Genomic DNA, 14,999 nt, shown 5'->3' with positions numbered 1-14,999 from the left:
ACACCCAGAAGAAAAGTCCATTCCAGCCTCTCAAAGGACCAGGAGCAAGCCTCAGTTGAGGGACTTCAGGAAATGCAATAGCCAACCCTAGAGTGGTCCTGCTGACCTGCAATCCACCCTCAAAATGGCCTGCTTCCAAGGGCACCTTTGCACACATCTCCTGGCTCACCTATCTGCTCTACACCTGGCCTACCTGGGCCCTGCACCGGAGAACAAGCTTTGCCCTATGGGTCCCCCACCCTTTGCAACCTGTAAACTACAAGGAGACCCAACGGACTCACCTTGAAGTCTGCCTGTGTATTGCTTTTCCAAGTGGTCCCCTGCAGTGGTCTTATACCAGCTCAAAGGACTTTTCAGCAGCTGCTCCTGACGAAACTAGGAGCTGCCTGAACTTCTCTGGCTGGTCCACAGAGCATCTTGATGACCTCAACCTACAAACAAAAGGAGTCATTGGTAAACACATTGCCTGATTTTATATGCATTTTCTCCCATTGATTCCTATGGTGTGTAAGTGCGTGCAAAAATATTTTTTTTCTGCTAAACTTTGAAAAATCATTACTTAAAAAGTACTTACCTAATTTTGATGATCTTGGTCTTAAACCATTGATAAAAATGTGAAATATTTTTGTAAAGTGGTCTCAAGTTATTCTTTTGAGTGTTTGACCACATGTATTGATACTGTGAGAACAACAAATGCTTAGCACTTCTCCAAGATTACCTCTGTAAACCAAGGTGGGTTTGCTTGGACTTTCTGCACAGTGCACATCATCTCTGTACACTATATAGTGAGCCAGGTGTATACTCACTGTATTTCCTCATACCCAAAAAAGACTGGTCTCTCAGACCAATGCTCGATCTGTGACATCATATTAGAATATTCCAAAATGACTACACTTCAAGAAGTCACCCCATTTCTGAAGAAAGGAGACTTAATGCAGCTCTCAATCTCAAAGACTCCTATTTCCTTATTCAAATCCACACTGCACTTTGTGGTAAGTGATCAAGTGGCCACTAATCTACAAACAATGGTGCCTCTTTTTCAATCAATCATATTCCAATGAGCTCACTCATGTACCTTCTAGGGATGGTGGCATCTTGGATCGCAATATTATCAATGTGGTACATGAGGCCTTTGCAAGAGTGTCACAAGCTCAGGATCACTGGGAAAATCTAGTGTTGATACAGGCCAAAGCACACCATGCTCTGCAGTGGCACCAACCTACATGGTGCAAGGCAGGCCTTTTTCAGACCTGGCCCCAGATGATACCATTGCTACAGAAGCCTCTCTCCTGGGATAGGATGCTCACTTAGAACATCACATCATACATGGACAATGCCCTGCACAATATCAGATTCACCACATCAATTTTCTGAAACTTCTAGCTAAACAACTCACTATCAAAGCTTTTCTTCAAATCATTCAGGAAAAAGTGGTTCTGGCCATAATTGACAATATGACTGCCATGTACTAAATACAGAAGAATGGAGACACACATTCACTGCAGCTCTCACAGCTAGCGCAGACCATTTGACACTATGCAGGTCACAACAAGCTACACCTAGTTTCACAATATCTCCCAGGAGCATCCATCAACTTTGCAGACCTACTCAGCAGTTCACATCTGCAAATCCATGAGTGGGAACTCTTCCCACAAGTCCTTGGGACATACTTCAGGAAGTGGGGCACTCCATAAATAGACCTATTTGCAACAGCCAAGAATGTAAAATACTTAGGCCCATATTTATACTTTTTGACGCAAACCAGCACCAGCGCTGGTTTGCGTCATTTTACCGCTGGCTAACGCCATTCCTACGCGCCATGCGGGTGCCTTATTTAAGGAATGACGTTAGCCGGTGCTGCAGACTGGTCAGAGTAAAAAAAAATGACTCAAACCAGGCAGCGCTGGCGTAGGGGAAAATGGGGGTAGTACGTCAAAAAATGGTGCAAGTCGGGTTTGAGGCAAAAATCATGCGTTGGTCATCTTAGCAAAGACAAGAGTCATGTCCCCTTGCCCAATGGCCATCCCCAGGGTACTTCTGTCCCCTGGGCATGGCCATTGGGCACAGTGGCATGTAGGGGGGCCCAAATTAGGCCCCCGTATGCCACTTAAACAAAATTTATACTTACCTCAACTTACCTGTACTTACCTGGGATGGGTCCCAGCAACAAAGATGTGTCCTCCAGGAGTGGGTGAGGGTGGCAGGTGGTGTCCCTGGGGTCAGGGAAGGGCACCTCTGGACTCTTTCCATGGTCAGAGACCATGGAAGTGAGCCCACAGGTCCCTTAACGCCTACCCTGACCTAGGCGTTAAAAAACGGCGCACATTAGGCTGTGCGCTGTTTTTTAAGGCCCACCCTCTCCTGTGCGTCAAAATGACGCAGGAGTATAAATAAGGCGCACAGGCCTTAAAGTCATTTTTTGGGTGGGAACGTCTACCTTGCATGTCATTAACGCTAGGCAGTTTCTCTCATCCAAAAAATGACTCACACGGAGGAATTTTGATGTCCGCGGGCTCCGGCGTCAAAGTTTAAATATGGTGCACGGTTTGCAGCGCAAACAGAGTATAAATATGCCCCTTCAAACCTTGCAACCAGGTACCCACACCTACAATACGTAGGAAATGCCCTATATATATCAATTGGTCAGAGATATTTGCTTAGACCTTTCTGCCTCGCCCACTGCTTTCAGTAGTCATCAGGAAGCTCAGACAAGCATCTCTCAACCGCACCCTAGTTGCTACAACCTGGGCTACAGAGCTTTGGCCCCATCAGTCATCCCAGGAAACTTCCTCTCAAACCAGATCTTCTCACTTCAGAAACATGGACAAATCAGACACCTCGAACCAGCACAGCTCAGCCTTGCGATTTGGTACATAAGGTCCTAAAGTTTGGCTATTTGTATCTCACACAACAATGCATGTAGGTCCATAAAGAGGCCAGACACCATAGGATGTGCACTTGTTACTCAGCAAAATGCAAGAGAGAGAATCTCAATATAGAACTTACCGGACTTATGAGCCCATCTTTTGAACAGCTGAACTCATGCCTGCTCCAGTTCCTTTCCTTTTTAATTCCTAAAGCGTCTTGCTAGCGAAACGCATGCGCAAGAGCATACGACGCAGGCTCGACCCTAAAAAGGGGCCACAATTGCTTTCTGGACATTATTCACATTGTTGATATTTGTAAAGCAGCTATAAAGTAAATGCCGCACACTCACCAAGCACTATTGTTTGGATATATTAGCATGCCAACAAGCGTTGGTCAGTCAAACATTACTAAGACCAGTTTCATACATCCATATCGTGCATTATCCACACAGTAGCCACAGCAGCTGGGAGAATACTGATTTTCAGTCTATGATGTAAAACTGCTTGGACAGAACGGGAACAATAAATATTACTAAGTGGGTAGACGCATGCATATTTATCACTGTAAATCATTGAGAATAGAAAATAATCAAGGGATGAAGGTGTATACAAATCAATATAACATACTAAGAACCAGTTGAATACCGTAAAGCAGCTAAATAATGTATGTATACATCAACTTGACTAGGGGGCAGTGGTAGCATATGCGTAAGGAAAAACACCAGAGGAGAAGCTGGTCTTGGGTTTGATACAACATGAGGACATCTATTAGGTCCATACAAACAAAGAGGGATTGTTAATGGGCTAGCCTGACCAACCATTTAAACTTCAGGTTGGAGTATAAAAATCAGATCCTTTTACACCGAAGTACCTGTAGAAGTCTGCTGTTTCCTCGCCGTCTCCTTTTATCATTTAACCACAGCAATTGTTTTTTTTTGTTTGTTTAGGAAAGCACTTTGATTAAATTTACATATTTTTTGCCATGCAAGTTCACTTTTCTTTGTTCCTTCTCTCCAGCCACAAGCTACGTGATCAAAATGAGTGAAAGTCCACTGGAGCTCAGAGACAATTTTGAGAATGCTTCAGCACTTAATACTTCTACTGTGACACCTCGTCCTGCTGGCTCCCATGAAGTGTTCTTGTATGTGCCAGAGCTTGAGAGTCCAGAAAACAACACTATCATCTACTTTGCAATGCAGGCCATAGACAACTCATCGCTTGTCTCAGACATATCAAATATAGCACAAGCAATAATTGTAATTCCAAGGGATGCTGTTGACAAGAATGGTGGAAAGGATGTATTTGCCTCTGCTCTTTGGATTGTCATTGGATCAGCTGTGGCACTCTTTTGCAGCATAAATCTTTTGTAGATCAACAAGCTATGCATTATTCCACCACCTAGTTGTTGGGTCTGTAAGTGTTAATTTACAAACTTTTCCTTCGTAGAAGAAGTCTGTAAGATTCAAGTGTGATGTTGAATATAAGTCCCACAATTTCCCTTAACATGACCTCCATTTTCGATTGTTACCTGCTCTGAAGGATAAGCACGGAACAGATCCTTTGAAGCTAACGTGAACTCACTTTTCATTTGTACAGAACCATATTGTTGCTTTCAGATTTGCCAAGTCGTCTGGCATACAGGGTGAACGCTTATTCTAAAAGTATTTCTCACATCGCAACTTCCAGTTAAAACACTCAGGTGTCTATTCCATGTTAAGATCTTGGGTGCTTCGAGCTTGAGCAAACAAAATAATCTACTAAAACACAGTCCTTTACAAAGAAGTAATTTTAATTATGTAGGAGTGATCAAGAAAATATTCTCTCCTTTCAATAATGCTTAAATATGTGTAATGCAAACACTTGAAAAAACGGTGGGGGTCATTTAGACTGTGGTGAAAATGAGGCATTTGCTAAACACTGGTAGATGCCCCTTTCAGTAAAGTTGTTTTTCCTCCTACATAATTTAGAGGGAGGAAGTTCTAGTTTCTAGTTGTATCCCTCATAAAGCTGTGCCATAGGAAACCCTTCCCCACCATATGACACAAAGTTGTTGGCTTATAGGCATCAAAATTGTATCTGTATGTAGGACAGACTTCTTAGTGCCATGATTTCCTATATTGGTTATATCAATACCAATCCCCACACACTAGTAGAAAACTCACAGGTCAATTTTCATTTTATTTTGCAGAAGCAAACGACTGCTTTGGGGCTTGGTTTCTGTAAGACAAAAAATATGGAAAAAAAGTGACACCATGAAATAGCGACCAGTCTGACATTATGTTTTCAATATAAGTGCTGCTGCCATAGTTGAAGGAACACCTTCCTTAAGAAACTCACACATGAACATGCACAACCTCAAAATATGGTGGGCTGGCTGAGAAAGGCCTTTTTCCACACCAGTGGTTTAATGACCAGCCCACCATATTCTAAACAATCCTGTAGCTCTAAATGTTGGCTAAATAAGACTATAGAAAGATTTATTATAACTAATTACTTAGCTGAGATTTGGTTGCTGTCCATTGTATTTATTTATGATTTTGTATTGGTTATAGATCATGTGCATAATGATGTTATTGCAGTCTTCTACCTGTGTATTTAAAGGGGCAAATGCTAATTGAAATTGTATGTCTTAAATGAAGACAAATGTGCACATTAACTGTATGGAGTTTACAATAGCAACTGTATGAATATTTGTGCAGATGCAAATGTATGATAGTTTATAACTTGAACTTTAGCACAACTATTTATATTATATTTGCCAAAGTCATGCCAGTGTGCATCAACTGCTGATTATACAGTAGACTTAGAGGGCCGTCACATAGATAGAAATGCAGAAGTAGAGGAGTCATTTAAAAACATTTCCTCAATGTACTTAAGAACTTTTTTGCTATTCACAAAACAGGTGTTGTGGTATGCTGGCAAAGACACACGGGGCACAATTTCTAGGTTGAAGCTAGGCAGTGTGCATGTGAAGAGACATGCTGTATCCCCTTTGTGGGCTTCGAGTATGCCCATCATTTTGTATTGTTTTTTTGTGTGCCATTCTGAAAACCTGGCTCTTTAGTGGTGCATTGTCTGTATTTGTTCCTCTTTTTTGTGTTTGGTTCCCTCCCGTGGTTACCGGCGCTATTTCATTTACTTGTTTCCTCTTGTCTAATTAGGTTAGTTTTAGTGCACAGTTTTTTTTTTTTAGTTTTTTTTTTTAAAGTTTTTTTTTTACTTCTCGGCTCGTGTTTTCAGAATGTGGTGTTTGTGTGTTTTTTGAGTGAAATGTGCTCAGCTGATGGCATTGGCATTTGTATTTTACAACCAGAGGGTAGTGTGTGTATGCGTGTGTAACTTTGTTTTATGATATTCTTTGGAAGCCCACAAGACTTTTGTCTTGACAGAACGGCACCTGCTTCATGGATGCCGTGCTTTATGTGTGTCTTACACTTACATAGAAAATACTCCCAGTATGTGCTGAGCTAAAAAGCCAGAGAGAGGGGGCTGCTAGATGATTAAGCGAAAATGACATTTTTGCATTAGCCATTCCATGATAGGAGATGCTTTCCTTGCAGAGGATGTCAGACGCATCTATCACACGCTCACCAAATAAACCTGTCAGGGTTGGGACATGAAACAGCCAGTGCTCACATTGTTATGCTGGGCATAAAACAGATCGTATCCCTGAGATGCCTCCACAAAGCAAATGGTGCAGTCCTTTTTCTACTTCCATACCATGAGCCATACATCTTCTTTGTCAGGATTGTTTGTGACCTGTAGGGCTCTTTTTAACGACAGCTTTTGTTTGCTCCTCCTGCCCTATCTTCTTTAATCTCTGCCCACTTTCCCTGTTTGTTTAGTGATCTGGTGGCATGCATAGTCTCCACGCTTAAACTGCGTCAATGAAAACATATTCCACAACGACTTATGCTATATGCTATTTACTTACAATTTTCTCTTTATTTAATTCACTGCTAGGCTTAGGTGCAAATCACATTAGTTAGTTAATGATTTTCAAAGCTTACAAGTGGTCCCATGCCAGGTGCGCCACTAGCAACAGTTCTGGATTTTAAACCAACAGCACATTACGGGCAGTGACTTTCCTCGTAAGTGATATATTGACAACAATGAACACGGTTTAATTTACCTTGAACGTCTCATCTTCTAACAACAAGACAAGCGTCTTAGAGTTAGAGGCATGGAGGTGGTGAGGTTAAGATGCTTGTGAGGTGGCCCTAAACAAGGCTACACGGAGTCCAGTGCTCTGAAATGATATTGAACGTCATTTACTAATACTCCAATCCAGCATGCAGCATAATATGCCTAAAACTGGAAGGAATGTCGCTGCTATTGACACACCTCAAAATCTACAAGATTTGCATGCCCTGCCCATAGCGCTATGTCTACAATCCTTATGTATTCCTGCAATACTAACTCCTGGGCAATGATAGGAAAAAAACACATACAGGCATGTTCAGAATCGTCACTACACTGAGGGCTGTTCTGCGTGGCGCTGCATATAAACATGGTTTTCATCACGTCCCCACGCTGCACATGTTAACTGTCCTCTCCTTTCCACATTCAATATGAATGCAGCTGCCGAAGTTGCAAAATAAGGGCCCACACCAGCTTACTTGGAATGAGCTTCATCTGCAACATGAACATCACCTATATCTTGCGAAGCACTTGTATTAAAAGCAGATGCTGCCCTTAAATGCTTCCTAGATCAGACAAAATAGAACAAACCACTTCCGAATACCTACCAACCATAGAATAAAAAAGTAACCTAGGCTTTACTAATGCTTAAACAAGAAAATTAACTGTTATCACTATAAAAGTATTAAGAAAAATATTGATCTTAAATTATGGAAAAAGTTTAATGGTGCAAAACACACTGGTACCAGCATGCTACACAGAAGATGAACACGTTTCATCAAGGTGCTGCCCTTTTGCTGTTTCTTACGCAGACTCACTCCACACTATTTTCATGCACAAAAACTATTTACTCTTTCTTTTACACCCAGTGTGTAGTAATTGTATAGCTCTCTAATCCCAGGTGACACAGCACCCATGATATTGTGCTGCATGGCTAAATATTTATAAGGTCCAAAAGACAAGGCCTATAGCTTTGACAATTCTTGTTCTGGGATTCTATTCCATATCTCAGGTAACGTTTTGAAGCTACTTATTTCTACTGTGCAGATTAGCATGCAGTGCACAATCTTGTCCTGCACACCCCGTTCAAATTTGGTTGTGATCCGTTCAACCAGGCATTGTGGAAGGGTAATTATTCCACCAGTTGGGTGAAGTAAATCGGTAACTATTTTCAGGGTGCGAAAGTGTCAACTTTCAGTATCTGAATTAAGTGTTTGCAGTTTAAAATGCTTCTGTTAGTTGCCTAGACTGCTTCTGAGACCACTGTGGCTTTTATGTAGCTCAGCATGTGCAGTTTAAACATCAGTCACATTGCAATGACTTGATGGGCTGTTTTGAAATAGCCATGTATGCTTTTTCAAACTACTATTCCCACTGGTGCACTAAGTGAAATCCCATATGTTCCCAGCCATGTACTGTAAAGTCATACTTAAATCTTAGTGCTGATAGTTTACAAAATGCACTACTCTTGTTTTGGTTGTACACTGGGTTTGTCTTTCATGTTACACTGTTCTGATGGACAGGCATTTCAGAATGTAATAATAAACTGCATCCTCAAATGATAGTTAAACTGTTAGGCCTTAGATAGACGTAGTCTTGCACTGCAAGATGTTTCAGAAAAGAGCCATCACTTGGAAAAATTCCGTTCTGCTTCAGAATTCAGGATGGAAAACCAAAGCTTTCTAACTTTATTTCATGAAAGCTTGAGAAACTCTTGGTAATGTTACTGCTTTGCAGGGTCTGTCTTTCTGAAATCCTAGAACAACCAAAATATTGATAGTGTGTAAAGGTTACAAAGCCTTGGCACAGATGTAGGCCTGTCAGTAGCTTGCCCTTTTCTGTCATTGTATTTGTGTATTTTATTTACTTATTTATTTTTGCCATTGTTTGGGGGTCAAAGATCCAAAACATTTCAATAAGGTTGAATGATTTTGCTGACTCTTTTTGAAGTTCCATATATATTTTTGTCTCATTTCTCCCTTGAGTGCAGATGTAGGTTGTGGAGATTTAGCCACTTATGCACTGCTTGAATTCTCTCCTTGAATTAAGTCTAAGCACTAAAATATATTCAGATTTTCATCACTATTGTGTATAAAGACTCCCTTGCAAGGGTATTAATATGTTATGTTAACAGCATTGACATAACATGCTTCTGCCATTTGTACTGTATCATAGCGATTTCAGAAACTGGATACCCATTTCATATTTGTGGGGTTCCTCGTTGAGTGAGTGCATGATCGTCTGATGATTTTTTGTTATACGAAGAGCAGAATGTTCCACATATTGCTTAGTGATGGTGAACTATGTGCATGGGTGTTTGATTCATATTATTAGTCTGAACATGTTTGCATTGCTTGCTTTGAAATATTACTGCTGTTGAATGGTGCTGTTTCCACTTATCTAGCTACACAACAGTTGCACAAGTAGCAATAATATATTTTGCTATTGTCTTCTGGTTGCCTTGGGTAAAGTTATGGATGGATGTTGTCATAGTTGAGTGGCAAAGACAGTGTAGGTTTTGGTGCTGTCTGAGGATTTGCTGTGGTCTGCCAAATATGTTTAGTAGTTCTGTGAGAGAATTTTTCCTGGGTATGGAGTTCACTGTTCTGATGGGGACAGCGCCTTGCTGACTTAATGTATTCATAAAAGTTGTCTCCATATTGAGGGTACGAAATTACAAACCCCAAAATATGCACAGAAAATTAAAAAAATTGCATTGCCATTAAAAAATACCTGGTTTGGTGGAGTCGTTTGATTGACTTGTATAAGTTTGAAGCCAAAGGCTTGATGGTTTATATGTTACCACTTCTCTTGAGCAGCTATGCTTTCTTAAACTATTTCAATAAGAGTCTCTATAGTCTAAAATCTTGTGTTATGGGTCTGCCAACTTTTTATGCTAGTGTGTACTGCTACGTCGTCACATATAGCATCATAGCTGAGTATCTCCACCCCTGGATTTACTGATACAAGAGGCACTAACAACTCCAGCTGCTGGTGGGTAAAGTTACTAGGGGTTTACTGGGGAGGCTTACCAGTCCTAAGTCCCCCAATAATCTTGCATTGCTTCACCTTTCAGCTGCCAGTGTCTCCTGGTGAATGTCATTGAAAGTCATTTTGTCTGTGGATTTACCTTGCATGATGTAATTCTGAAGAAGCCAATAATGGATGTTGCCAGCCACATCAGAATTAAAGGGCAAGTTGGAGTGAGGCGCAAAGTATTATTGTACCTTTTAAAATAGGCTTTAAAGCAAGACATTTATTACAGGAATGCTCAAAAGTTCAGAATTGTTACCAGTGCCTTTTTTCGTGTAAATAGGAATAGAATCATGAAAAGGAATCATGAATCATGAATAGGAATAGGAATCATAGAATAGGGTACCTTAATCGTGTATACTAAATGATTTGCAACTGCATTTATAGAGCTTCAGGCAATGTTAATGCACCCTTATCTGAAAATGCAGACTCCAAGCTACGTGCTGTTTTATTTCCTTGATGTAAGTACTGAAATGCAGACTGTGTCATTGGAAGGGCTCTTAAATGGTACTACCAATGCACTAATAGACTCAGATGACTTAATCATTGATGTAGGTATGATCAATACACAAAACAGTGACTGCATAAAAAAAAAGCATAGAGAAAGCATGTGTAAAGTTGTTTACAATTAAAATGCAAATCAGTGATTATGGATTGTTTATAGTATTTAGTGTAGAAATACAAAGATTGAACTGAGCAGTGGAATTTTACAGGCATGCTTCAATACCAATCAGACAGGTTTGTTTTCATATACAGACCAAAGTGAAAGTAGTCATTGGATTAATTCTCCAACGTTCTTAAATATCTAGTTTACTAAATACTCAACATGAAGTAATTTCCTCTGAGTCTGGGAAGGCAAAGATGTATTGGATCACATGGAATTTTTTTGCCACATGTACAAAACAGGCACTTATGCCCTACCTACAAGTTTCTGAGACTGTTATCCCCATGGAAATACCTCTCTGGGTAGATTCTAGTCTTTTGCTTTCATAGAGGCCAAAAACATTGGGTATGATAATTCAGGGACCAGAGACACCAGGGCCAGCAATATATAGAGTGCACTTTCTCTGTTTGCACAACGCTGACCATTAAACAGGTGCGCCAGGTGCAGACAGAGAAAGTGTGCCCTATTACAATAAATGCGCTGCTCCCAGGGCAGCCGCAAAATTGTGCTGCCCTGAGGACCTCACATTCAAGTGAAAAACGAAGCGGCTTTGAAGCAGCCGCTCCGTGTTTGACTGTGCAGGTGAAAACATGGCTGCACTTTTAAGGGGGATTAGAGATCCCCTTGCAGGCGGGTGCAGTGAGTGATTGCACCCGCCTCAAGGGAATGTCTGGGGGTCCATAGGACCCCTTTTCCCCTCTGAAGAGGGCTGCCATCAGGGGGCACACAGACAGTGTGCCATCTTTTAGGTATTGCACTCTCAATGACCTTCCTGACAGCCTCTTTGCCTCTGCGTGCACCCCTTCCTGCCTTCATACTTCAGCTGGGGAGAGCAGAAAAATACTCCCCTGAGCTGAAGGCAAAGGATATCTGTCTTCCTGCTGCCCTCACCAGACTACTCCAAAGGCTGAGAAAGAAAGACCTCCCTACAATTACCACCATCTCCAAACAGGTGATCAACATTTGTAGAGTTTGACCGTTTATTTCACCTGGAAGGTGGGGAAACATGCATAATTGTATCCAGTATTGCATTTGCATTCTGTATTTTGGGTGGAAAATGTGTAATCCTCGCTATCGATAAATTAAGGGCCAGATGTACTAACTTTAGTATCTGCAAGTACTAAATAGCAAATTTTTGTGATTCGCTATTTGGTAATCACATACACTAATGTATTAAAGTTGTTTTACACTTTTTGCGATTGCTAGCAGGTGGCAAAAAGACCTACCTCATGAATTCTTATAAGGTAGGTCTCAGTTTGTGACCCATTGGGAATCACAAAAATCACAGGGATCGTGGCCTGCTGGGGTCAGCAGATCTCCATGTCTGTGACTGCTTTTAAATAAAGTAATCTGCGTTTCAAGAAACAAAAAAAAGTTTTTCTCTAAATTTTTCAATAGTTGGTAGTTGTCCGTGGGACCACTGCCTGCTCTTAAAACATATATTTTTTCATTCTTAATTAGGAAGGAGTCCCACAGGGACTTCTTCCCTTTTTTTAATGTCTTACCACCAACTTTGAGTTGGCGGGGAAGTGGAAATGTTGTGCAACCGCATTTCACTTGCAAAACATTCATACATACCAATAAATCAGTATTTGTAAGAGACGCCCCAAACTCGCCCTTTCCAAATACCAATTCACAAACCAAATTGTGATTCAGTAGCAGGTTATCACAATTTCGGCTTTGGGCATTCGAAAAGGCATTTTAACATTCACAAATGGCCCGATTCTATGAATCGAGTCTTTTGCGAATGCATAAAAGCTTCGTACTTATGCCCTAAGTGCCTTAGTATAAAGCAAGACATTGATTTAGTCCTGGTATAATGACAGGTTCAGTAATTGGAAGATGTGCACATTTATTTGGTAGACTACACCCCTGTCCCATTGTCAATCATACACAATTTTGAACAATATTCTAAGGCTACCTGTAGTCATTCAGCATTAATATTTTTAATGTATCGCCTCATAAATAGAGCAATACTTTCTTAGCACATCTAATCAGTAGATATGCAAAATAGTAATATTAAAATGACAGGACTGACTAATGGTTCATCTTTGTGATTATGCAAGAATGAATGTATAGGTTTTGCAATCAAAAGTGTTACACTAACGTAACTTTGCAGCACTGTTGATTTCACTTACCAACATCTTCTAGACATTGTATTTCTTTTAAAGTGACTTTATAAATTGATTACACTGGATATATAGTTCCATTGTATATTATTCATGTACATTAGGTTCTATGTAGATGTATAAGATTATGTGATAGCTTCATTTTTAAATGTTTTATATTTTCTTTTACTTTTATATGTAGCTAAGTGTAAATTACATAGCAATAAATGTTGTTCTTTTTCAATTGATATATGTACAACTCCTATGTATTACTTTAGTCTTTTCAGCAACAGTATTCATGCAATATATTCTTAAGATGTTTAAACTTTGAAATGGTATCTCAATCTGCTGGTTAATGTTTCAACATATTGCATGTATATCGGAAGTCAGACTCGTATTTATGAACTACAAACTGAAATGGATGGCTCTTTATGCGTAGAGTTAGAAGCTTCATTATGATGTGCACTAAAAGAAAACAAAGTGCACCTATGTCAGGGTATGAATTTTTTGTTTTGTGAGAGATGGGCAGTACATTTATTATTAAGCCCACTTACTACCAAAGAGATGTAGACGCTCCTACTGTTTTTGTATATTTCAGGGTAATAATACCTCCATTTTCTCCTGCATATCTTCATTACCACACATCATATCCTGAATATGTTATGAAATAATTCCTGATCTGTCTGTGGGTGTATGTTATATTGACTAAAAGCAGGCTATAATTTTGGTTAATCTTCATAGAGCATCTTTACTGCCAAAGCTTGTGATGGAAGACATTATTTTAGGTAAAATAGCTACAACTTGGGTTGAGTGCCAATAATTTAATGCCTTTGCATAGAGAAGGCTATACGCTTTGAGTTGATAGATTTCTGATCATTAAAAGTCTTGCATCTACTTCAAACTGTAGTAAAAAAGAGTAGGCATGGAACAGCAAATCAAATTAAAAAATGTTACCTATCTAAAGGCCTATCCATGAGCATGATTCCAAATTTGGTAGTAATACATTGTGCTATTGGGGCACATATTTTAGTCCTTTTCTCAGTTGCAGTCTGCTATCCACAATTTGCCATACCACCCTGCCTTGCAAGTTTATGCATTTTATTGTGCTACAAAGTGCTTTGCAAGAGATACCACCATTAAATCTAAGAACCTAATATGTCTACTGCCCTCTCTCTTCCTGCTCCAAAAATTCTCACTCTGTCTAAAATTTTGTGCATTTTTCAAGACCTTAGCAACAAAAGTTGGGGCTCTTTGCTTTTGTTTGGTGGGTCTGAAAATTTAAGTGTCCTTTCACAGAATCACCATTGGCATTAGAAGTAGATGCTGGACAAATCATGTAATGACCATTTTAGAACAGTTCGATGGGAGAAGATCCGGGACATAAGAGCACTTGTCCTCTGTTCACAGCTAAGCTATTTGTATTGTTAATATAACACTGAGCACACTGACAATCCTAAAACTTTGTATTTGCCTCATAAAATTGCAAAACAGACATAATTGTGAATATAGTTTTTGGTTTGCATTTCTAGGTGATCAAATATTTTGTTGATGTGACTGTTTAATAATGTCCAAATAAACAAAAAAGCTAAGTTTGTACTCCACAAACACAATGATCATCACAAGTACCCTTGCCAATTTCAACAAAAGAAAGCTCGGTAAGCTATGCGCTCCACTCACATTTTGTTTATATCATTGGGTATATTTTTATCCCACACTGAGGTATTGCAGCAACCTCTTCTCCCCTAGGTTATAAACCTTCTTAACCTCTAATAAGAAGGACTATGTTGTAGATATAATTTTAATGTATAATAATAAAGCCATATTTTTACAGTAAGGAACTCAGGATATTTTTAGCAGAAATATTTTCCATTTCCTAAACTATACACATCGAATTGTGCAATATATATTTTTGCAAACATTCATAAACATGCTTATGATATAGTGCTGTGATGTTAAACTCTAAAATAAAAATGCTGTTTTTAATTTCTTTGTAGTTTCTTTTTTGTGCTATGTTCTAGAATCTGGCAAAAAGAGGCAGTCATATAGAGTGCATTGTGATTATTGACATTAAGGGGGTTATTCCAACTTTGGAGGAGGTGTTAATCCGTCCTAAAAGTGACGGATATACCACCAGCCGTATTACGAGTTCCATAGGATATAATGGACTCGTAATACGGCTGGTGGTAT

At 39.7% G+C, this 14,999-nt stretch overlaps 1 protein-coding gene across 1 annotated transcript in view; it reads left to right on the top strand.

The window, feature by feature from the left end:
* LOC138293113 (calcium-activated chloride channel regulator 1-like) overlaps positions 1–14,799 on the top strand; it is a 102,294-nt gene extending 87,495 nt beyond the window's left edge. Inside the window, exon 14 of the mRNA XM_069232131.1 lies at positions 3,885–14,799. Within this exon, the coding sequence (XP_069088232.1) occupies positions 3,885–4,237 (353 nt within the window). The 3' untranslated portion in view covers positions 4,238–14,799. The remainder of the gene's footprint in view (positions 1–3,884) is intronic.
* The last annotated feature ends 200 nt before the right edge of the window (positions 14,800–14,999 follow it).

This window comes from Pleurodeles waltl, chromosome 4_2, assembly GCF_031143425.1.
Source record: "Pleurodeles waltl isolate 20211129_DDA chromosome 4_2, aPleWal1.hap1.20221129, whole genome shotgun sequence".
Taxonomy (NCBI): Eukaryota; Metazoa; Chordata; class Amphibia; order Caudata; family Salamandridae; genus Pleurodeles; species Pleurodeles waltl.
Note: the sequence above shows the minus strand (reverse complement) of the source record. Positions and strands in the feature narration are given on the sequence as shown.